We start from the raw sequence: 25,427 nt of genomic DNA, 5'->3' as shown, positions 1-25,427 counted from the left end.
GTTATTTCATACACAATGTTACGATCCTCATTTTGCTTACTGTGTCACAGTGGAATAACAAACTGAATATCCAGCTAGTGGTACTTTAATTTCTATATGGTCTCATTGATCCACTGAGAAATGTTTACCATCCTTTTCTACATTGACACTCTTTGGCAGAAAACCTTGCATTATAAACTGTAATGATGATCATTTTCTCCTTCATTATACTTCAGAGGTACAATTTTTCTTCCTATGGTGGGATGAGTGTGAAAATATTAGATTGCTGTCACATTTATGCTGCCTGAAGATATCCAGGATTTCCTCTAGGGTTATGCAATTCCCTGGCCTACAATAGGCACCAATTAAGTGTGCTCATTTAAATAAAATGTGGAGTAAATCTTTCATTCTTTGAGTTTTGTTTTCCCTCCTTCTCCCTGGAGAGTCTGAATGCAAGGGCACTAAATGAAAAAGGATCAGGTGCCTGTATTCTATCTTATGGCTCAGAAAAGTAGATGTGAGGAAGGCAACAATATATTTTGAACACAAGAAATTCCACAGATGCTGAAAATCCAAAGCAACGCACACAGAATTGTGGAAGAGGGGAGGCAGTATCTAAGGAACTTTTCATGCTGGTACTACCCCTACATTTTTGTTCTGGCTTTCTACCTTGTCCTCCTTCCCCTTCCCCCACCTTGTTACTCTGGCATTCTCACTTGACCTCCTTCCCCTCCCACCTTTTTATTCTGGCATCCTTCCTCTTCCTTTCCAGTCTTGATGAAGGGTCTCAGGCCAAAAGCTTGACTATTTATTAATTTTCATAGATGCTGCCTGACCTACTGAGCTCCTCCAGCATTTTGAATATATATATTGGCCTTCATGACTCTGGACAATGTGATGACACCTGAGGGAAACACAAAACTAATTTATACATAGAGAGCTCCGATAAGGAATAGGCTAAACAACCAGATGATTTGCTTTAATGTCTGTAGTTGTAAGATAAAATGTTGACCAGAATATTGGAAGAACTCCACTCCTCTTCCTCCACAGTGTCCAGAGAGAACAATTAGACCTCAGACTGATAGGTGATCCAAAGGAAAATAAATACCACCGAGCCCCATTTCCTTGATATTGCACTGAAGCATCTGCTTGGATTATGCTGTCAAATCTTTGCAGAGAGATTTGAAGTGCATGTAGCCCTTAAATCCATCCCCATTTAGTGGTGCTAAATGTGCATTCCAGCAGGACACTGCCTTTCACTTCACCGACAAAATTCAATTCCATAACAGGAATGAAAAGGAGAATCATGCCTTTACTAACAGGGATTGATTTCTGTCTTGCAGCCCAAAAATGAGAATTTTGACTTATCCTTGCAAACAATATCTGGGATGTTAATTCTTGACTCCCTTCATGCCCCCGATTCTTAGACTTGTCAAAAATAAGAGTCAGATTGCTTCAAGTGAATGGCCTAGCCTTCAGCTGCATCTGTGTTTTTAGCTTAAATCAAAGGAAAAGATCCAGGTGGGCAGACCTGACGCTGGTAAGCCACTGAAGCAACTTGACAAGCCAGAATTGATTGTGGATTTCAGAAAGGGTAAGATGAGGGAACACACACAAGTCCTCATCGAGGGATCAGAAGTGGAAAGGGTGAGCATTTTCAAGTTCCTGGGTGTCAACACGTCTGAGGATCTGTCCTGGGTCCAACATATCGACGTAATTGTACAGAAGGCAAGACCTTGGCTATATTTCATTAGGGAGAAAGCAGTTTAAATGGTTTGGCACAGACTAGATGGGCCAAAGAGCCTCTTTCTGTGCTGTACTTTTCTTTGATTCTGTGCCTTCATGACTTTGAGGAGATTTGGTATGCCACCAAAGACAGTCACAATTTTCAACAGATGTACCGTGGAGAGCACTCTAATTGGCTGTATCGCTGTCTGGTATGCAATGGGGGGGGGAGGGGGGAGTAACTGCACAAGATCAAAGTAAGCTACAGAAAGTTGTAAACTCAGTCAGCTCCATCATGGGCACCAACCTTCCCAACATTCTGGAAATCTTCAAGGGGGGGGGGGAATGTCTCAAAAAAGCAGCATCCATCATTAAGGACCCCCATCACCCAGGACATGCCCTTTTCTCATCCTGGCCATCAGACAAGAGGTACAGCAGCCGAATCACACGCACTCAACAATTCAGGAACAGCTTCTTCACCTCAGCCATAAGATTTCTGAATGGACATTGAACTCATGACCACTAATTTACTACTTTTTACAGTTATTTTATTATTATGTATTGCATGTACTGCTGCCACATAACAACAAATTTCATGACATATGCTGATGATATTAAACCTGATTCTCATTTGGACTCAAGCACAGGACTGACGATACCACATATCCTGGATCCTTAGCATTAAAGGCCCAAATTCTCTATGGACATTTATCTTGGTCTTATCAAACATCAGATTGTCACAAACTTTAACTAGGAATCAGCTTCAATGCAGCACTAATAACAGATGAATCATTCATTGTAATATCCTTTGGCTATCTGTTGCACTCCAGACATTTGCCTGAACTCCCATTAGTACCACCTTTATTTAAAAAGCATATATCTTTCACACAAGTGCTAATTTTAGAGGTAAAATAAAACAATCTGCTCCTCTCCAAAAGCAGAAATTCAAAATCCCATCGCTTTTAACCCTTTTCTGATCTCTTACAGCTCAGAATGACCAATAACTTAATCAAAAAGGGAAAGAGACAAAGTGAGAGGAAGTCCTCGTAAACTTGAGGATTTCACCTTAAAACTTATAACCTGGTAATAATTCCAAAGTTCACATTAAAAAAAGTATGAGAGAAATTTGTAGAAGTACTTGATGCCTGAAGGTATCCTATGAAAGTGCAGTGAATTGCATCCTGAAGCATTCATCTCCAGAGTTAATTAGTCCACTGTCGTTATTCTTGCTGAATCACCCATTTAGTTTAATTCAATTAATTAATTGCAGAGATAATTAAAAAGTAGATCATCTAGTTCTTTTTTTCTACTTTTTAGAACTGTACAGCACAGCTTAGGCCCCATGACCCACGATGTTGTGCCAATCTTTTAACATACTCCCAGATCAATCTAACCCTTCCCTTCCATTTAGCCCGCCATTTCTCTTTCATCCATGTACCAGTCTATGAGTCTCTGAAATGCATATCTGTCTCTGCCACCACCCTGGTGCTGCTTTCCAGGCACTCCCCACTCCCTTGGTAAAAAAAAAACTTACTTCCGACATCCCCCTATACTTTCCTCCAATCATCTTCACATTATGCCCTTGGTGTACCCTCGAGAAATAAAAATAAGCCGTTTTTGAAAAATGATGTTCAACATTAATAGCACCATGAAAGTTAAACGCATGGTGTTATCATGGACCTTGAGGTTCTCTAATTTGTCATAAGCTGTCAGATCTGAATATTAGGTGTAGTATCCTTTCTGTCCACAGAAGTAAACTTTCAGTGACAATACACGATGTGACCGTATATATGATGCTATATCTATATATGTACTCAATATCTACAAATCAAGACAATCAAAACTAATTTATTCAAGACACATAATGATTTGAGTAATGTAGGCTGAATACTTTAAACTTATTTTTTATATTTAGCAAGTTCTTTCTATACTTCTATTATATATAAAGAGGATTGGCCCGAGTCAGCAGAGATGTATAAAGGGGAATCACGTTTGACAAACTTGTTTGGAAATTTTTGAGGTTGTAAGCAGTGAAATCGAAAAGGGTAAATCAGTTGATGTGTTGCAGTTGGGTAGACACCCAGTGGCAACTTTATTAGGTACAGGAGGTGCCTAACAGAAGTGGCCCCCGTGTGCATGTTCTTGATCTTCTGCTGCTATAGCTCAATGCTGTATGTTAAGAGATGCATTTCTACAAACCACGGTTGTAATGCATGGCTACTTGAGTTACTGTTACCTTCCTGTCAGCTTGAACCCGTATGGTCATTCTCCTCTGATATCTCTCATTAACAACGCATTTTCACCCACAGAAATGCTGCTTACTGGATGTCTTTTTTTTCTGTTTTTTGCACCACTCTATGTAAATTCCAGAGACTGTTGCTCATGAAAATTCCAGGAGATCAGCAGTTTCTGATATACTCAAACCACCCAGTGTGACACAAACAATTATCCCACGGTCAAAAACACTTAAATCCTATTTTCATAAGACCATAAGACATAGGAGCAGAATTAGGCAATTTGGCCCATCAAGTCTGCTCCGCAATTTACCTTTCTGAACCTTTTGACCATGTCTGCATGCTCTTATACATTAAGTTGCTGCAATTTGTTTGGTTGATGAGATATTTGCAGTAAAGAGCAGGTGTACAGGTATTCCTAATAAAGAAGTCACTGAGTAAAAGCAAGCATTCAGTAATGTGCCTCATAAGGAATTACTAAGCAGGTTTAGAATGCATGGTCCTAGATTTGGACTGGTTAATGATCAAGGAACTGTGAGCTGGAGTAACTGGTTATTTTTAATTGGAATGAAGTGACCAGTGAGGTACCTCAGGCATTGATGCTGATGGCCAAATAGTTTGCTATCTATTTCATTAACTCTGTTGATTATACAGGAAAGAGTTCTTGGAACTTCTTATCATTAAGACTGAAACAATTTTTCATTTTCGCCTGCTCTTCCCTTCCATTCCCCTAACACAAAGAAGTAATCCCGAGATTTCTCTTCTCTGTTCTTGAATTCACATTTTCCTGACATTCTCCCACTTCATTTTGACCCTAAGATTCACCTCCTGCTATTCTTATTCCCAACAAACTGCTGACAACTCAAATAGACTTCATGACTTTACATGAGATGTTATTATTTATTCTTTTCAAATTTAGTTCTGCTTTCCTCCCAAGGTATGTCATCATCAACACCATCTGGGCAATTCTTCACAGGTCCCTAGTGTTTTGTATTCTGAATACAGCTCCATTTTCAACCAGAGTCCTTGAAATGTGTCATTGCTTCTCAAATCTAATTGTGCCTAGCAACAGAGTAGCCCTTATCAAAATCACAAATGAGGCTGAGAACTAGGTTAATCATACACCTTCACCTTTCTCTACTAGCCTAATCCATCAACTCTAACTCTACCTCCAGTTTTGCAGATGATACCACTGTAGTGGGCTGTATCTCAAATAATAATGAGTCGGGCTCCAGAGGGACAACCTTTTCCTCAAAGTCAGCAGGACAAAAGAGCTGGTCATTGACTTCAGAAAAATGGCAATTTTCATGCTACTGTCTTCATCAACGGTGCTGAGATTCAAGTTCCTAGGAATGAACATCACAAATAGCTTGTCCTGGTCCAACCAATAAATGGTACAGCCAATAAATCTAATCTCTGTTCTATTTCCTCAGGAAGTGAAAGAAATTTAGCATGTTCCTGTTGGAACATAACACAGAAAGCGTCCTATCCAGATGCATTGCAGCTTAGTACGGCAAATGCTCTGCCTATGATCACAAGAAACTCCAGAGATTTGTGGACGCATCTCAAGGATACCAGACTACCCAGAAGGTACAAACACCTGAAGGATAGCTTCTATTATGATTTGTAACTCCAGAACATAAAAACACACAGCTGCGAATAACGTGTGCACACTAGTTAACGTGAGGTATGCACATATGATACACTGGCATAATGGAATTCATATACTTTTACATATAACCCATAATGAATTATGTATACAACAAATAATGCTTAATCAAACAATGTATTTACAATATTACTCAAATATTACTGAAATATTAAATACACAACACTCTTCCTGCTGGGATATAAACTCCAACTCAACATAGAACCATAGAACCAGAGAACATTACAGCACAGAAACAGGCCTTTTGGCCCTTCTTGGCTGTGCCAAACCTTTTTTCTGCCTAGTCCCACTGACCTGCACCTGGACCATATCCCTCCATACCCCTCTCATCCACGTACCTGTCCAAGTTTTTCTTAAATGTTAAAAGTGAGTCCGCATTTATCACTTCATCTGGCAGCTCATTCCACACTCCCACCACTCTCTGTGTGAAGAAGCCCCCCCTAATGTTCCCTTTCAACTTTCCCCCTTCACCCTTAACCCATGTGCTCTGGTTTTTTTCTCCCCTAGCCTCAGTGGAAAAAGCCTGCTTGCATTCACTCTATCTATAACCATCATAATTTTATATACCTCTATCAAATCTCCCCTCATTCTTCTACACTCCAGGGAATAAAGTCCTAACCTATTCAACCTTTCTCTGTAACTCAGTTTCTCAAGTCTTGTCAACATCCTTGTAAACCTTCTCTGCACTCTTTCAACTTTATTAATATCCTCCCTGTAATTCGGTGACCAAAACTGCTCACAATACTCCAAATTCGGCCTCACCATGGAAATGATCTCAATTAAATTCACAGTATATGATATAATATAACTACTATACAGACATCCACAGCATAGTAAATTCTAAATTGTCCCATTCAGGCCTAAAGATTTAATCACTGTGCTGGATTTCTTACACCTGTGGGATGCGTCTTTCCTGACAAGGGGTCACTCTGCTTGGCCAGTGAAACTTGTGGCTGTGAAACAATCTCAGGTTCTGGAGCCTACTCCGTCTTGGTTGTAGGAGTTGATTCTGGGTCTGCACAAGCTACCTAGTTATGAGCTTGCATCTTATTGTTTATCTTGCACTGCACTGTCTCTGCAGATGATACATTTTATTCTGAATCGTTATTCTTTTACCTTGTTCTACTGTAATCTGGAAATATATTTGAGGATCCATTTGGTGAACCAGAAGATATAGATTGCAAGTGAATTCATTAAACATTTATTTATAGACAAACACCTAACCACCTAACCAAACATCCAAGACAAACAAATGCTCATCTAAGCCACCAAGTTACAAAAATGATGACACTAAACATTCAGTAATACCTCAAATTCAACAGGTACTTTGTTAATTCTCCCCAACTTGTACAGCTACAGAAACAAACATTTAACAAACAGATATGCGACAGGAGTAGAATTAGGCCTTTTGGCCCATTGAGTCTGCTCCACCATTTAATCATGGCTAATCCGTTTTTTCCCCTTCTCGGCCCCACTCCCTGACCTTCTCCCAATAACATTTGACGCTGTATTCAATCAAGAACCTACCCATCTCCACCTTAAATACACCAACGACCTGGTCTCCACAGCTGCTTGTGGTAACAAGTCCCACAAGTTCACCACCCTCTGGCTAAAGAGATTTCTCTGCATCTCTGTCTTAAATGAACACCCCTCTATCCTGCGGCTGTGCCCTCTTGTCTTAGACTCCCCTACCATGGGAAACATCCTCTCCACATCTACTCTGTCTAGGCCTTTCCACTTCCAACAGGTCTCAATGAGATCCCTCCTCATTCTTCTGAATTCCAGCAAACACAGACACAAAGCTATCAAACGTTCCTCATATGATAACCCTTTCATTGCCAGAATCATCCTTGCGAACCTCCTCTGAGGCCTCTCCAATGCCAGCACGTCTTTTATTGCAAACGTTTGTAGATAAGGAGCCCAAAACTGTTGACAATATTCAAGATGAGGCCTCACCAGTGCCTTATAAAGACTCAGCATCATAGCCCTGCTCTTATATTTTAGAATTCTTGAAATGAGTGCTAACATTGCATTTTCCTTCCTCACCACTGACTCAACCTGCAAGTAAGCCTTTAAGGTGTTCTACACATAGACTCCCAAGTCCCTTTGCATCTCTGATTTTTGGATTTTCTCCCCATTTAGAAAATAATCTGCACAATTATTTCTACTACCAAAGTGCATGACCATGCATTTTCCAACATTGATCATTAATGCCTCCACAATCTCTACCGCTACCTTTTCCAGAACCCTACGGCGCAGTTCATCTGGTCCAGGTGACTTATGTACCTTTAAGTCTTTCAGCATTTTGAGCACCTTGTAATAGTAACTGCACTGACTTCTCTACCCTCACACCCTTCAGCATCTAGCACACTGCTAGTGTCTTCCACAGTGAGGACTGATGCAAAATACTAATTTAGTTCATCTGCCATCTCCTTGTTTCCCCATCATTATTATTTCTCTGGCCTCATTTTCTAATGGTCCCGTATCCACTCTCATCTCTCTTTTTTAAAAAAATATACTTGAAAATGCTTTTTCAATCCACCTTGTTAGTTTGTTTTTATATTTCATCTTTTCCTTCCTAATGATTCTTTTAGTTGCTCTCTGTAGGTTTTTAAAAGCTTCCAATCCTCTATCATGCCACTAATTTTTGTTTGCTGTATGCCCATCTCTTTTGCTTTGACATTAGCTTTAACTTCCCTTGTCAGCCACGGTTGTACTATCTTGCCATTTGAGTATTTCTTCATTTTTGGAATACAGCTATCCTGCACCTTCCTCATCAGGGGTGATTGATAAGTTTGTGGCCCAAGGTAGAAGGCGATCAGTTATTAACTTCAAACTTTCTGCATAATCACTCAAAGAGTTGACCTGCATGTGCATGTAACGATAGCTATATAACTCATCTCCTTCTACCCTAGGCCACGAACTGATCAATCACCCCTGCTGTGGACACTTCCTGGAGGTCCAAGATCCGTATGCTCCACGACCGCTGGACTAAGTGTGTAAATGCAGGAGGGGACTATGTTGGAAAATAAATGTGCTAGATTTTCTAAAATCGACTCCTTCTACCATAGGCCATGAACATATCAATCACCGCTTGTATATTAAAAAGTGAGGTAGTGTTCAAGGATTCAATGCTCATTAGGAAGCAGAAGGCAGAGGGAAAGAAGCTGTTCCTGAATCACTGAGTGTGTGCCTTCAGGCTTCTGTACCTCCTACCTGATGGTAACAGTGAGAAAAGAGCATGCCCTGGGTGCTGGAGGTCCTTAGTAATGGACACTGCCTTTCTGAGACACCACTCCTTGAAGATGTCTCGGATTCCTTGTAGGCTAGTACCCAAGATGGAGCCAACTAAATTTGCAACCCTCTGCAGCTTCTTTCGGTCCTGTGCAGAAACCCTCCCATACCGGTCAGTGATGCAGCCTGTCAGAATGCTCTCCATTGTACATCTATAGAAGATTTTGAAAGAATTTGCTGACATACCAAATCTCTTCAAACTCTTAATGAAGTATAGTTGCTGTCTTGCCTTATTAATTGATATAGACAATAGACAGTAGGTGCAGGAGTAGGCCATTTGGCCCTTCTAGCCAGCACCACCATTCACTGTGATCATGGCTGATCATACACAATCAGTACCCTGTTCCTGCCCTCTCCCCATATCCCTTGACCATATGTTGGGACCAGGTTAGATCCTCAGAGATCTTGACACTCAAGAACTTGAAACTGCTCATTCTCTCCACTTCTGATCCCTCTGTGAGGATTGGTATGTGTTCCTTCATCTTACCCTTCCTGAAGTCCACAATCAGCTCTTTTGAGTGCCAGGTTGTTGCTGCGACACCACTCCACTAGTTGGCATAACTCACTCCTGTACGCCCTCTTGTCACTATCTGAGATTCTATCAACAGTAGCTGTATCATCAGCAAATTTATAGATGGTAATTAAGCTATGCCTAGCCGCACAGTTATGGGTATATAGAGAGGTGCACCAGTGTTGATCGTCAGCGAGGAGGATATGTTATCACCAATCCACACAGATTGTGGTCCCCCAGTTAGGAAGTCAAAGATCCAATTGCAGAGGGAGGTACACAGGCCCAGGTTCTGCAATTTCTCAATGAGTATTGTAAGAATGATGGTATTAAATGATGAGCTATAGTCAATGAACAGCATCCTGATGTAGGTGTTTGTGTTGTCCAGGTGCTCTAAAACTGTGTGAAGAGCCACTGAGATTCCATCTGCCATTGACCTATTGTGGTGATAGGCAAATTGCAATGAGTCCAGGTCCTTGTTGAAGCAGGAGTTCAGTCTCGTCATGACCAACCTCTTGAAGCATTTCATCACTGTAGATATGAGTGCTATAGGGCAATAGCCATTAAGTCAGCTTACATTATTCCTCCTAGGCACTGTTGCCTTTTTGAAGCAAGTGGGAACTTCTGCCCATAGCAGTGATAGGTTGAAAATGCACCATATAACACCAAACCCCGTATAGCTTTTTCACTAGTACACTCAACAACAAACTGCTCTAACAAGCCATCTTGTAAGCATTCAACAAATTCACTCTCCATCACCAACTTGATTTTTCCAATCTACCTGCATGTTAAAATCTCCCACGATTATCATGACATTGGCCTTTTGTTACGCCTTTTCTATTTCCTGTTGTAACCTATACTTCACAACCCAGCTACTGTTTAGAGGCCTGTATATAATTGCCGTCTGGTTCCTTTTACCCTTGCAGTTTCTTAACTCAACCCACAAGGATTCAAAATCTTTTGATCCTATGTCACGTCTTCCTAATGATTTATTGCAATTTTTTTTACCAGCAGTGCCATGCCACCTTCTCTGCCTTCCTTCCTATCCCTCTGATGCAATGTGTCATCTTGGACATACAGCTCCCAACTGCAATCATCCTGCAGCCACGATTCAGTGATGGCCACAACATCATACCTGGCAATCTTTAAAAGTGCGAGAAGATCATCCACTTTATTTCTTATACTCTGAGCATTGAGATATAACACTTTGAGTTTTGTATTTGCTACCCTTCTTGATTCTGCATCCCTAATGCACCGATACTCACCCTGCTGACTGTAATTATGTCCTATCATCTTCCTCCCCTTCCTCACAGTCTGACTGCATGCTATTTTCGCTTCTTCACCATCTCTCCTACCCTGAGTCCCTTCACTCCAGATCCCATTCCTCTGGCAAATTAGTTTAAACCCTTCCCTAACAAACCTGTCTGTGAGAATATTGGTGCCCCTCAGTTTCGGGTGCAACCCATCCCATTTATACAGGTCATAACTCCCCCAGATGAGATCCCAAAGATCCAAGAACCTGAAGCCCTGTCCCCTGCACCAGGTTCTCATCCACGCGTTTATCTGCCAAATCATCCTGTTTCTACCCTCACTGGCGCATGGCACAGGCAGTAATCCAGAAATTACTACCCGGGAGTCCTGCTTCTCAGCTTTCTACCTATCTCTCTAAATTCTCTTTTCATGACCACTTTGCCCTTCCTTCCTATGTCATTGGTATCAATATGTACCAAGATATCTGGCTGCTCTCCATCCCCCTCCAAATACTTTGCTTAGAGTGTGTATGGGCCCTCTATATCTGCAGCGTCCTTTCCCAATGGGTCCTCAGCACTGTTCGCAGCCTCAGTGTGATGATAAGCCCCTAGGTATGAAGGAAAATGCACAAATCTCTCCCGCTTGCTATACTTATATCCCCAGCTGCTTGAATCTGAAAACAGGTGTCATGGTGCACAAGGCAGCCAATGGGAAAGAGCTGCTGTGCCCGTCAAATGGACCAATCAACGACCGGCACGGTGGAACCCGCTTTCAATCAGCAAGTAAACTTACCTTTCACATTACATCTCACCGCTTGAAAGATGCAACCCCGTGACAATCTGACCCTCAGACTCACATGGCCCCTGCAAGTGCCCCACTAAACTATATATAAAACACAGGGCTCTCACCCCAGTAATCACACCCCAGTGGACTACAGTAGTCCAGCAGTCTCCTAGTCCCCAAAAGGTCACCAGCTCCCCCCCCCCCCCCCAAGTGTTATTCCTATGGAACTGAACTCCACTTAATCTTATTTACTCAATTATTGCACTTAATGTCAGTAAGACGAAAGAGCTGATTGGGGACTTCAGGAAGGGTAAGACGAGGGAGTATGAACCAATTCTCATAGAGGGGTCAGAAGTGGACAGAGTGAACAATTTCCTGGGTATCAAGATCTCTGAGGATCTAACTTAGTTCCAGCATATCAATGCAGCTATATAGAAGGCAAAAGAGTGGCTGTATTTCATTAGGAGCTTGAAGAGATTTGATAAGTCAATTAATACACTAAAAAACTTCTCTAGATGTACCATGGAGAGCATTCTGACAGGCTGCATCACTATCTGGTCTGGGAGGGGCTGCTCCATGGGACCCAAGGAAGCTACAGAAATTAGAAATTTGTTAAATTAGTCATCTCCATTTTGGGGACTAGCCTCCATTGTGTCCAAGATATCTTCAAGGAGCAGTACCTCAGAAAGACAGTGTCGATTATTAAGGAGTCCCATCACTCAGGATATACCCTCTTCTCATTGTTACCATCAGGAAGGAGGTACAGAAGTCTAAAGGCACACACTCATCAATTCAGGAACAGCTTCTTCCCCTCTGCCATACGATTCCTAAATGAACATTGAACCCACGAACACTTCCCCACTTTTTAAAAATATACATTATATGTTTTTGCACTATTTTAGTCTATTTAATATATATTTACTTACTATGATTTACTTTTTTTTTCTTTCTATATTATCATGTATTGCATTGAACTGCTGCTGTCTAGCTTACAAATTTCACAATACATGCCGGTGATAATAAACCTGATTTTGATTGTGATTCTGATTCCACTCTCTGTCAGATCTGATCAGTGAGGTGAAGGTTGTTCCCAGACTCACAGGGAATATAAGTGCAGCATCCTTGATTAATAACAGCACAAGTGCCACCTTTCATTGTGAACAGCCCTCTTAAAAATAAGAGTTCCTGCAAATCTCTTCACCATGTAGCAAAATATTTCAATTTGCTACCTTATCCACTGTAGTGCAGGATTAATTCAAAACACCTTCCCAATACAGACTTTAAAAACACGACAGACTCTGTATACACACACACACACACACGCACGCATGCACACACGCACACACGCGGTAACATTTTTCAAACTCAAACCATTCACCTGGAATTAGGGGTGCATGGCAAATAATTCCCTCCTGACGGGGGTGGAGCAGGAAAGTGCCAACCTCCCCCCGACTCCTGCTGCCTCTGAAGGTTTGCCAGTGCCTTTTGTAGACCCTCCAGCAAGGGACCACCGCTGCCACCCGATCCCATAATGATGCATTATGCTTATGGGAAGTGAGTGGCATCGTCAGGGTGTTATGGACCATATGTTGCGTCAACAAAACGCCCATCTCTCTATTAGATAGGCTCACTCCAGTAGCCTCTGTATCCTGTATCCTCAATAAGCACGTGGCCAGATGCTGTCCTGACTTTTGTTCTTTACCCATCACCAACTCATTAGTGGAGAATTCCCTGATCTCTATTTCACCTCTCTCACCTAGATGGGGTCAGTGGTGCTGTGAGGATTACATTCCTTGACTTCTCTAGTGCCTTTAACACCATCCAGCCCAAGATCTTAAAGCACAAACTAACGGAGATGGGAGTAGACTCTCACATGGTGGATTGGATAGTGGACTACTTGACAGATAGACCTCAGTATGTGTGGTTGGGAGACTGTAGGTCTGACACGGTGGTCAGCAGCACAGGAGCGCCGCAGGGGACCGTGCTCTCTCCGGTCCTGTTCACCCTGTACACATCAGACTTCCAATATAACTCGGAGTCCTGCCATGTGCAGAAGTTCGCTGACGACACGGCCATAGTGGGGTGTGTCAGGAATGGACAGGAGGAGGAGTATAGGAAACTGATACAGGACTTTGTGATATGGTGCAACTCAAACTACCTGCATCTCAATATCACCAAGACCAAGGAGATGGTGGTGGACTTTAGGAGACCTAGGCCTCATATGGAGCCAGTGATCATTAATGGAGAATGTGTGGAGCAGGTTAAGACCTACAAGTATCTGGGAGTACAGTTAGACGAGAAGCTAGACTGGACTGCCAACACAGATGCCTTGTGCAGGAAGGCACAGAGTCAACTGTACTTCCTAAGAAGGTTGGCGTCATTCAATGTCTGTAGTGAGATGCTGAAGATGTTCTATAGGTCAGTTGTGGAGAGCGCCCTCTTCTTTGTGGTGGCGTGTTGGGGAGGCAGCATTAAGAAGAGGGATGCCTCACGTCTTAATAAGCTGGTAAGGAAGGCGGGCTCTGTCGTGGGCAAAGTACTGGAGAGTATAACATCGGTAGCTGAGCGAAGGGCGCTGAGTAGGCTACGGTCAATTATGGAAAACCCTGAACATCCTCTACATAGCACCATCCAGAGACAGAGAAGCAGTTTCAGCGACAGGTTGCTATCGATGCAATGCTCCTCAGACAGGATGAAGAGGTCAATACTCCCCAATGCCATTAGGCTTTACAATTCAACCGCCAGGAGTAAGATATGTTAAAGTGCCGGGGTTGATTGTATTTAATGTATTTAAGTAAACTACTTAAGAACTTTTTAAAAGCTATTATTAATGCTTTTTGAGAGAGTGATTTAGATGCATATCATATTTTTACTGAGTTAAATATTGTATGTAATTAGTTTTGCTACAACAAGTGTATGGGACATTGGAAAAAATGTTGAATTTCCCCATGGGGATGAATAAAGTATCTATCTATCTATCTATCTATCTATCAATGGAGAGGCCCATTCAACTAATCTACACAAGTTCCCGGTCCTCATCCTCCTCCTCCTCTCCCCTCTGGTGCCCCCCCCCCCCATAGAGGGTATGGCACCATGGTCATCAGCCTAGCCTGTATTGTTTCAGGAGGTACATAAGGGGAAGGGCAATCATTTTGAGGGAGAATCATTGGACTCCACTCTACCCTCTCTTCCCCATAATCACCTTCCAGCCTGACACCCCCATACACCATCCACACAGGGGCTTCTGTTATATAACCTTCTAAGGATATTTGTCTTCCATCCAGCCACTGAACCCTGCCTGCACTACCAGATGTAATCTAAGAACAGATTTGAAGATCCGGTGGTTGAAACAGAAGATAAGGATTGTGAATGAACACATTATCCACTTAATTACAGACAAACAGTAAAACACTTGACCAACAATCCATGTCAAACAAGAGCTCATCTAAGTCACCCTATATTGACACTAAACATTCAGTTACACTTCAAACTCAACAGTTACTTTGGTAAGTCACCCTACATTGACACTAAGCATTCAGTTACACAACTTGCAGAACTAAACATTCAACAAACAGGTAATCAGCTAAGTGTGCATATGGGTTCCCTCCTATATCTGGTTCTTCAGCACTGGTTGCAAACTCAGTGTGAAGATGAGCCCCTGGAGACAAAGGGAAGTGCACAAGTCTCTCGCATGTGCTATTCTTATATCCCGCCTCCCCCCTCCCCAGAGGTGCAGAGAACGAGGAATCTTTGCCATGGCATGCAAGGCAATCAATGAGAAAAAGCTACTGCATCCTTCAATAGGCCAAACAGCAACTGCTAAGGCAGAAGCAACTTTTGACCAGCAAGTAAATTAACATTTCACATTAAATCCACCTCAATGCACTATGTAATGATTTGATCTGGATGAACGGTATACTTCTAATGAGCCTCGATAAATGGGACAATAAACCAATTTGAATTCCAAATCCCTCCACTTCTTACAAATTCTTGCTTCCTTTATGCATTCCTATTCCAACCCTTTCTGTCCAGTCAGATCAATAGAACTAAAGGGAATGTTTTTTTTCTTCTCATCACTCAGACTATTAGACACAAAATCCCAAAGGATCTATCATTAACCTTCACTTGTACTTCCTTTGCAAAAATTTCCCCTTAGCAGCTTCATCTAAAAAAGGTTACATGCTAATGATATCCCTAACTCCTCATTTTGACCTCTCCACTGCTTCTGAATTGTGAATTGCTTTCTGACACTTAGCCATGAATAAGCAAACAAAAAATCTCTGTTCACTAAGTACTGGGGGAATTGAACTTCAGGTAAGAACGTGGAGTGAAGAAGTAATTTAAACCCCCAGGAATGCAGTTGAGTAAGGCAGATTACTACCCCTCAACCATCAAACTCTTGAACCACAGGTGATAACTTTACTCATCTTCACTTGCCACATCATTGAACTGTTCCCACAGCCCATGGGTTCACTTTCAAGGACTCTTCATCTCATGTGCTTAATATTTATTGCTAATTTATTTCTTCTTATTATTTCTTTCTTTTTGTAGTTGCACAGTTTGTTGTCTTCTGCTCTCTGGTTGAACATCCAAGTTAGGCAGTCTTTCATTGATTTTGTTATGGTTATTATTCTATAGGTTTATCGAGTATGCACACAAGAAAATGAATCTTCAGATGGTATATGGTGAACTATACGTACTTTGATCATAAGTTTACTTTGAACTTTGACTTCAAATCAGTTTACAGTTTTACGTTATCAGGCAGCTCTAATTCCAGCAGAGCATGGCCCCTGGGTTTGAATGGTCTGCAGTTGTTGGAAAAACCTTCTGATGCATGTCTTTGGAGTCCCTCCTTAAACCTTGACTTCTTCCTCTTTTTAGTTGTTTTGAAATGCTTCTAACAAAAATTAACAATTCACCTGTGTTTTTCTCTTATACTGCAGTATCACATTGTGTTGAATCATTCAAGCTGTGAAGTGCCTTAGGATATTTTTCTGACTGAAATGAACAAAGTTATTTTTCCATAATTTCACCACTTAAAAGTTTGTTTAATTTAAATAGTTTGTCAAAGAGTAATAAAGACGTGCAAGAATTTTCTATTATTCTTATTCAGGATGGGAATAACAAGGCCACCACTTATTGTCCATCATTAATTGGCCTGAGCTAGGTGGTTTGTTTGGCTATTCTAGAAGCCAATGAAGAGTTAATCAAACTGTTGGGTCTGGTTTGAGGAACAGTTAATGCACAGGAGATTACCTCCCTGGTTAGGACAATAGTGTGAGAAGATGAGTTCTAAGGACAACACAATAATTTCATGGTTAGTGTTAGTGATTAAGTCTCTAATTTTCCAAATTTACCAAACTACTTGAATTTAAATTTTACCTCCACAATAACAAGAATCAATTAGAATAATTATCAAGAATTCAAATTAGGAAAAAAACAAGCATCACTTACCAACTAATGGGTCAATAATTTATTGTTAATTTATCTAAATTGCAATGAGGTACACTCATAAAGGATTCTGCACAGGAAAGAAAGTATACAGTGCTGAAATCAGTTTCTAAATCATGCAGTTTCTCAATCAAACCCAATGCCACCTCTACAATGACTGCTGAGAGAATTTGAACATGCCTGGCAAGGCCTGAATTAATTGTCCTTTTTTAATTAGCCTGTACAGAGAGGCTTCATCGGACATTTTAGAGGGCAGAGTCAACTATATTGCTGCTTTTGAAGTAACATATAATCTAGGTGTTGCGTAGGTCTTCCCCAGAAGGACTTTAATTAACCAGGTGGAAACTGATGACAACCTGGTAATTTTACGGTTATCATTACTGATGAAAGCTCTTTTAATACCATTTTGTCCTAATTACTCTGCTGTGGCCAGAATTTAATTCCTTGCCTTTGGGTCAAATGGATCTTCAAGCCCCACCCTGCTCCCATTTTTTTAATGTTAGCGCTATGCTGGTGCAGCGCAGCCAGAGTTCTGAATGATTTAGCTAATCAGATGTTTGAATCCCATCTTGTTAGCTGGGAAATTTAAACATGTAATTAAATTGATGTGTGATCTATTTTTTAAAAACTCATCTCATTAACTGTAGCTGTAAAACCACCTAATTCCCTCAAAACCAGCTGTTTGCTGATGTCCTTGAGGGAAGGAGTTGTGACATCTTTACCCAGTCTGGCCTACATATGTCTCTAGTTCAACCAATGTGATTGACTCTTAAAAACCTCCAGTTCAAAGACAATAAAACATCGACAATAAATGCCAGCATTACCAGTGACATCCACATTTTTATTTGAGACAAGAATGGGTTAGCCATGATCCATGGAGGAGAAAGCTTGTGAGGATACGTACCCTCATCCTTCTACAATGTGTTACATTCAAATATCCCAGACCTTCAGGTGGTAGACAAATAATAATTCCATTGTACTCATTCTGAATCATAAAAGCAATAAATATCAAGAGTACAAATTACAAAAAGCACACATCACTAACAAACTAATGGATCAACCAGTAGGGCATAACTGCAAAGAGGCACTGCCAAAAGTTTTCAACCGATGAAAAGTATTAAGAATAAAGGATTTACATGTGACAGTAAATATGGAAAAAGCTGAATGCCACTTCTAAAATACCTAAAAGACACAGGCTCTAGAGATCAAACTGTACTATATCATCAATAACATGATTGCTGGGACAATTTGATTTGATGCATTTTGCTTCCCAGCTTCAGGTTTTTTGCGCTGGAGAGTATGTTAAAATTTTCTTAGCCATCATACAATTTCTGATCATGAAAAATAACTTGCAGTTAAAAAGTAGGAGTCTTTTGTCATATATGGATTTAAAAGAACCAACTTATTTTTTTGAAGAGTCCACATCATTTCCTGGCAGTGCTCTACAACCAAATTGTTACCATGACAACATAGTATGTCAACCAAACAAAATAGCTCAATGTCAGTGTTAAAGAGAGCATCAGCTAAAACAGCGTCAGAGAGCCTGAAAGAATGCACTTACAATAAAGCTGAAAATTATATTCCCACCATTACTCACAGAAATGAAAAAAAATATAGCAGCAAGTGCTTAAAAGACAAATTGAACAAGAGACTATATGAAAATCTGGTGATTAAATCTCTATTAAACTGAGGTAATGAATCCTTATTAAATCAATTAAAATTAATTAACATTTTGTTAGCCTTTGACTTTTACACCTGAAAAATGGCAGCGAGCACCCAGGAGTCCACTGGAGGCTGGGGACCCAGAGACCAGCCCATGAGTGTGAGTGCTTTGTTGCTGGTGTGTTCTGTGTTGTTCTGCTGAGCATTGTGGGTGATTCTTGTTGGCACTGGAATGTGTGGCAACACTTGCAGCTTACCCCCAACATATCCTTAGGTTGAGTTGCTTGTTAACAACAAGCGATGAATTTCGCTGTATGCTTCGATGTTACATGTGATAAAGAAATAAATCTGAATCTGGATCAGTTAGCAGCGAAGCAACAGTGAGGCTGACTGCTTGAGGCTGCCTGTTATACTCTGGTTCTGTAAAGAGTGCACAGAGCAGGTCAGTCCAATCCTCACTCATTCAGGAATGAGCTGGAAATCAAATATTGGTGCGTTTGACCTCTCATAACACTGTTTGATTACACAGTGAGCTGAAGGATGGAGCTCAAACACAAAACTGAACGTATTTCACATCCAGCCCTTTCAGCTTTATATGAAGAAGTGGTTAGCGCTACAGTGGAACCCTGTTCATTTGAACAAAGTCACTAATTTTGATGGAAGAGGAAGTCATTTATTTTTCTTTATTTATTTACCTTGCCCCTTATTTTCTCAATTATTTTATTATTAAACATGTAATGTATTTTAGGTATTTTTAAAGTGTAGAGCAATTGGTATTTTTACATATTATCTAATCCTCAAACAGGTTTAAATGTGTATGTTCATTGGTCTCTGAAACACGTGTGAAAGACCTATAATAAACATAAATTAACTTTATGTAGCCAGCAAGTCTGGCCAGATGCTATGTTTAGCATGCTGTTAACAAGAATTTACAGTAGATGTCATCAATAAAGCATAACATTTCACAGTATTTTATAGTGATATTAATTTGTGAATATAGTAAGCCAATATCCATTCAAGTGATTTCCAGTCATTCCTATATAGAAAACTGAATTACTAAAAACACAATGAGATACTTAATATTTCACATTAAATTATGCATTTGTTGTTGTTTCCTTGACACAATGACAGAAAAGGCAAATGGCTTCACTGTTGTCTGCATCACTAAATCATGGCTATCAACTTGCACACAAGTCAGCAAAATCGAGGAGTTGATTGTGGAATTTAGGAAGGGAAGGTTGGGAGAACGTACACTGGTCATTGAAGGGCCTGTGATGGAAAGAGCGAGCCGTTTCCCATTCCGGGCGTCAACATTTTAGAGGATCTATTTCGGGCCTTCTCTACGGATGCAACCACAAAGAAGGCACAGCAGCAGCTGACTAGATTTGACAAGGTTTGTTAGGCCACCAAAGACTCCAGGAATTTCTACAGGTGTACTATGGAGAGCAGTGTGACTGGCTGCATCGCCACCTGGAGGCTTCAGAGGGCTGGAGTCTCTGCCAGTTCCATCATGGGTGCAAGTCACCTCACTATCGAGGACATCTTCCAGTGGAGGTGCCTCAAAAACGTTGCATCCATCACTAAGGACTCTCACCATCTGGGGACATGCCCTCTTCTCATGATTACTATCAGGGAGGAGGTACGGGAGCCTGAAGACCAGAACTCAACGTTTTAGGAACAGCTTCTTCCCCTCTGCCATCAGACTTCTGAACGGTTCATGAACCCATGGACTTCTTTACCTCAGTATTCCTCTATGTATTTATTGTTATTGTAACTTACAGTAACTTGTTATGCCTGCACTTGACTGCTGCAACAAGGCAACAAATTTCAGCACAGGCAATAAATTTGGTTCTGATTGTGATATTTGTTGTTCTTCATAGAAGCTTTTCAGTTGGTGAATCTGTCTTTGTGACCTTTCAGTCACAATTTATTTCCCTCCCCACCGAGTAGATGCAATGGCTGCACCAACCGGTAAAAGTTATTTGATAACCTGAGGTCAGGATGCACATTGAGTCGTAGAGCAGTACAGCACAGAAACAGGCCTTTCAGCCCATCTAGTCCAATGCAAACTATTATGCTGCCTAGTCCCATTGACCTGCACCTGGACCTCAGCCCTCCATAACCCTCACATCCATGTACCCATTCTTCAATGCTGAAATCAAACCCACATCCACCACTTCTGCTGGCAGTTTGTTCTATACCCTCACCACCCTCTGAGTGAAGAGATTCCCTTCAACAGTTCACCTTTCACCCTTAGCCCCTGACCCAACCTCAGTTTCACCCAACCTCAGCCTGTTTGCATTTACCCTATCTATACCACTCATAAATCTGAGAAACGGGGACACCTCTTTTCTCCTTATTAGGGAGAGAGAGAGCCTGTGGTATGTCAAATACTGGGTGAACGAGTAGTCTTTGGGGTAGTACAAGTCTGTGTCTTTATTGATGTTTTGCTGCACGCTGGAGTGCTCTGTGGGGGGTGCAGTTGCTTTTTTGCTGGTGGGGAGGGGGGGTTGTCGCTTTGCTGCTGCTTATGCAAGGGAGGGGGGAGCTGGGGGGAGGCTTTGGGGTTTTAGCATTTAACTGTCATTCATTCTTTGGGGGACTCCCCTGATGTTTGCAAAGAAAAAGAATTTCAGGATGCATATTGTATCTATTTCTCTGACATTAAATGTACCTACTTATTGAAACCTACCCTGCTCTATCAAATCTCTCCTCATTGTCCTACACTCTAGGGAATAAGGTCCTAACCTTTCCCTTAAACTTCAAGTTCCAGAAACATTCTTGTATATTTTCTCTGCAAAATTGTTGTTGTTTACTGGGAGCATCACAGAGGTGAAGTTCAGACTTAATCATAGAATAAATATCAAGAGTACAGACAAGAAACAGCAAACACACTGTGTTTTCATGGAATCCCTGAAAGGACACTGACTGTATGAAGAGTGAAAATATCAACTTGCCTCTCATGCAAAGTATCTAAGCTGTCACCAGAGTGAAAAACAGTTGTTACTGATTGAAGGTAACATTTTTTGCTTATTTACTGGGCTTTTGAGAGTGTTTACAAATAAATTTCTTAGTAATAGATGTCGGAAAACCTACTTATGGGCCATTGATAGGAGAGTGAACATGATTCCTTATCTGTGGGTGAATTTGTCACTGTTTGGTGGCTCTCAGTAGTTATGGAAAATTGGAACAAACATAAGGAACATATGAAAGGAAATATTTTGTCAGTGAATGGAATATTTTATCCAATAAATATCTTATGCAATGGATAAATTTTGCACTTCCCACAAACTCCAAATAAATTTCCACATCCTATTTAGTAAATAAGCAACTACACATCCTTATCAATTCTCTTAAATTTAAAATCCCCTCATTCATATATGTGCCTTCTCTTTATTCCATTTGTAATTTTTCTTTGTGTATATATTATCAGCAGCAGCATTATGTGCCATGTCATTTGCTGTTGGCAGACATCGTCTTTCATGATTGTTCTTGGCAAATTTTTCCGTAGAAGTGGTTTGCCATTTCCTTCTTCCAAGCAGTGTCTTTACAAGACACGTGAGCCCAGCCATGATCAATACTCTTCACAGATTGTCTGACTGGCATCAGTAGTCGCATAACCAGGACTTGTGATATGAACCAGCTGCTCATACAACCATTCACCACCTGCCCCCATGGCTTCAAGTGACCCTGATCTGGAGGGCTAAGCAGGTGGTACACCTTCCCCAAGGTGACCTGCAGTCTAGCAAAGGGACGGAGTGCCTTACGCCTCCTTTGGAAGAGGCGTCTCTCCACTCCGCCACCCATGTGTATATATATCATCCCAATTACCAATGATAACCCTTTTGTAAATATAAACTGTAAAGAATAGGGTACTCTGCTGAATACATCAAGGATACAACACTCCCACCATCGGTATTATCTTCAGGGGACTCTCTCACAAGAAGGCAACACACATCATGAAAGGTCCCACCTTCTTGGCCATGTCACAGCTACCAATGGGCAGGGTGGACTGTAGCCTGAAGTCTCACATCAGCAGATTCAAGAACAGTTACTGCCCTGCAACCACCAAGCAGCACAACTCTGATCACTACAACACTATGACCACTGAGATCACCTTGCATTAAAATTGAGTCTTTTTGTTATAATTGTGTTCTTTCTTATGAAAATTGTGTGAGATTTATGGTAACTTATGTTTCCCTTGTAAATGTTGGGTATATGATGCTATGTGCTTGTGATACTTCTGGGAGCATGTTTTTTATGACACTGGTGCACTGTATTTATGCACATGACAATAAATTCAAATTCAAAGTTGAGTTTTAAATTTCTTTCCAAAAGTCACAAAAACTTTTGCCAGTAAAATGGGAAAAGGCAAGATTTTAAAGTAACTATCAAAGGCCACTATCAGAGACATTATATTTATACATGACATGTAAGTCACAGAACTTAGACATACCTGGAGCAGCTGATCTAGGAGGTGGCTTGCTGGGAGGTTTCTTTGTAGGAGGTTTCTTTGCAAGTTCTGGAGCTGGAGTGACATCAGTAACTGCCGAACGTCCTGGGTTGAAAAGATTTATTCCATTAATCGAGAAAATTGAGTTTATATAATAACTTGCATAATTTTTAAATATCCAATGGAAGGATATTTATATTACGGCATAATTAAAAGCTTCATACTGGAAAAATATAGTGACCAGATTTGCACTGAGTTTTGTACTATGCTTGAGCCAGTCTTAGTACTATCACAGCTCTTTCAAAGGCAGGCAATAGGTACGGTAACACATGTGTAGGCAGATCGGTTAGGTAGAGGGTGGAGTTACGTCTCTACCAAAGGAGGTCTAAGTCGCTCCTTCCGTCTGATAGCCTGTAGGTCACTCTTGGGCAAGGTGTAGCATCTGCTTAGTCCCCTGATCAGGGTCACATGAAGCTAAGGAAGCAGATGGTGGATGGTTGCATGACCAGCTGGTGTATGTCAAAAGTCCTGGTTATGCGACCATTGACGCCATGCAGACAAACTCTGAAGGGTATTGAAGAGTATTGTCACTTTTCTGGTGAAGACACTGCCCAGAAGAAGGCAATGACAAAACACTTCTGTGGAAAAATTTGCTGAGAACAATCAAGGTCATTGACCATGATCACCCACGTCATATGACACAGAACATAATAATGACAATGATGAGACAGATGAGTGTTTTCTAAAAGGATTAGAACACAAAACATAAGAAATGTGGATTTACCATCCACATGTAAGAGATCCTGCTGATGCTCGAAATCCAGAGCAAAACAGACAAAATGCGTGAGGAACTTAGTAGGTCAGGCAGCATCTATGCAAGGGAATATCTGTCAAAATCCTTCATTATTGAACTCATCAAATGATGAGTTTCCCAGCATTTTTGTGTGTTGCCATCTATGTGGAAAATAGAGAAGGAGAAGAACCACCAGTCAGGAAAGTAAGCAGGCAAAGGTGTTTACCAATAGTTTTCCCACTGCTTTTTTTGGGGGATGTTTTGCCACTAATTTCAAATAGCAGCTTTCCTCAGCAGATAACGGATGAGGTCAGTATGACCATGTTGCAGTAAACCAAGCAGCAAGTAATGCCATGTGGCAGAGAGTGGGAGAGGAAGCGACAGAGAGAAAGAACTGCAAAGAAGGATTAACAAAGTCCATGGAGATGTGAGCCCAAGGTCTTTCCAGAGCAGGCAAAGGGTGAAGGAACCCTTGAGGTTGGGTGAGGGACTCCTTGTTCCAGTTGCACACCTCACATGCCTACACGTATTGATAGACCTCCTTCACCATTCCAGGCCACCAATATATTTTCTTAATGAACATAGAACATAGAACTCTACAGCACATTACAGGCACTTTGGCCCACAAAGCTGTGTCGACCATGTTACATACTCTAGAAACTGCCAAGAGTTTCCCTGCCTCTTAATCCTCTATTCTTCTAAACTCCATGTACCTTTCTAAGAGTCTCTTAAAAGACTCTATTATAACTGACTCTACCACCATTGCTGGCAGTGAATTCCATGCACCCACCACTCTCTGTGTGAAAAACTTACCTCTGACATCCCCCTTGTACCTAATTCCAAGAACCTTAAAACTATGTCCTCTTCTGTTAGCCATTTCAGCCCTGGGAAAATTCCTCTGACTATCCACATGATTAATGCTTCTCATCATCTTATACACATCTATCAGGTCACCTCTCATCCTCCGTCACTCGAAGGAAAAAAGGCCAAGTTCACTCAACCTATTCTCATAAGGCATGTTCCCCAATCCAGGCAACATCCTTGTAAATCTCCTCTGCACCCTTTCTATAGTATCCACATCCTTCCTCTAGTGAGGTGACCAAAACTGAGCACAGTACTCAACGTAGGGTCTGACCAGGGTCCTATATAGCTGCAACATTACCTCTCGGCTCTTGAAAACAATCCCACGTTTAATGAAGGCCAATGCACTGTATGGCTTTTTAACCACACAGTCAACCAGCACAGCAGCTTTGAGTGTCCTATGGACATGGACCCCATAGATCTCTCAGATCCTCCACACTGCCAAGAGTCTTACCATTAATACTATATTCTGTCTTCAAATTTGACCTACCAAAATGAACCACTTCACACTTACCTGGGTTGAGGTCCATCTGCCACTTCTCAGCCCAGTTCTGCAACCTATCAATGTCACACTGTAACCTCTGACAATCCTCCAGACTATCCACAACACCCCCAACATTTGTATCATCAGCAAACTTACTAACACAGCCTCCTACTACCTCATCCAGGTCATTTATAAAAATCACAAAGAGGAGGGTCCCAGAACGGATCCCTGACGCACACCACTGGTCACCATCTTCCATGCAGAATACGAACCATCTACA

At 41.3% G+C, this 25,427-nt stretch overlaps 1 protein-coding gene across 1 annotated transcript in view; it reads right to left on the bottom strand.

Annotated features, from left to right (window-relative positions):
- Positions 1–25,427, bottom strand: part of trdn (triadin) — a 507,565-nt gene that overhangs the window by 303,244 nt on the left and 178,894 nt on the right. Inside the window, exon 17 of the mRNA XM_073055375.1 lies at positions 23,013–23,114. Coding sequence (XP_072911476.1) covers positions 23,013–23,114 — 102 coding nt within the window. The remainder of the gene's footprint in view (positions 1–23,012; positions 23,115–25,427) is intronic.

The sequence above is a fragment of the Hemitrygon akajei genome, chromosome 9, assembly GCF_048418815.1.
Source record: "Hemitrygon akajei chromosome 9, sHemAka1.3, whole genome shotgun sequence".
Classification (NCBI taxonomy): domain Eukaryota; kingdom Metazoa; phylum Chordata; class Chondrichthyes; order Myliobatiformes; family Dasyatidae; genus Hemitrygon; species Hemitrygon akajei.
Note: the sequence above shows the minus strand (reverse complement) of the source record. Positions and strands in the feature narration are given on the sequence as shown.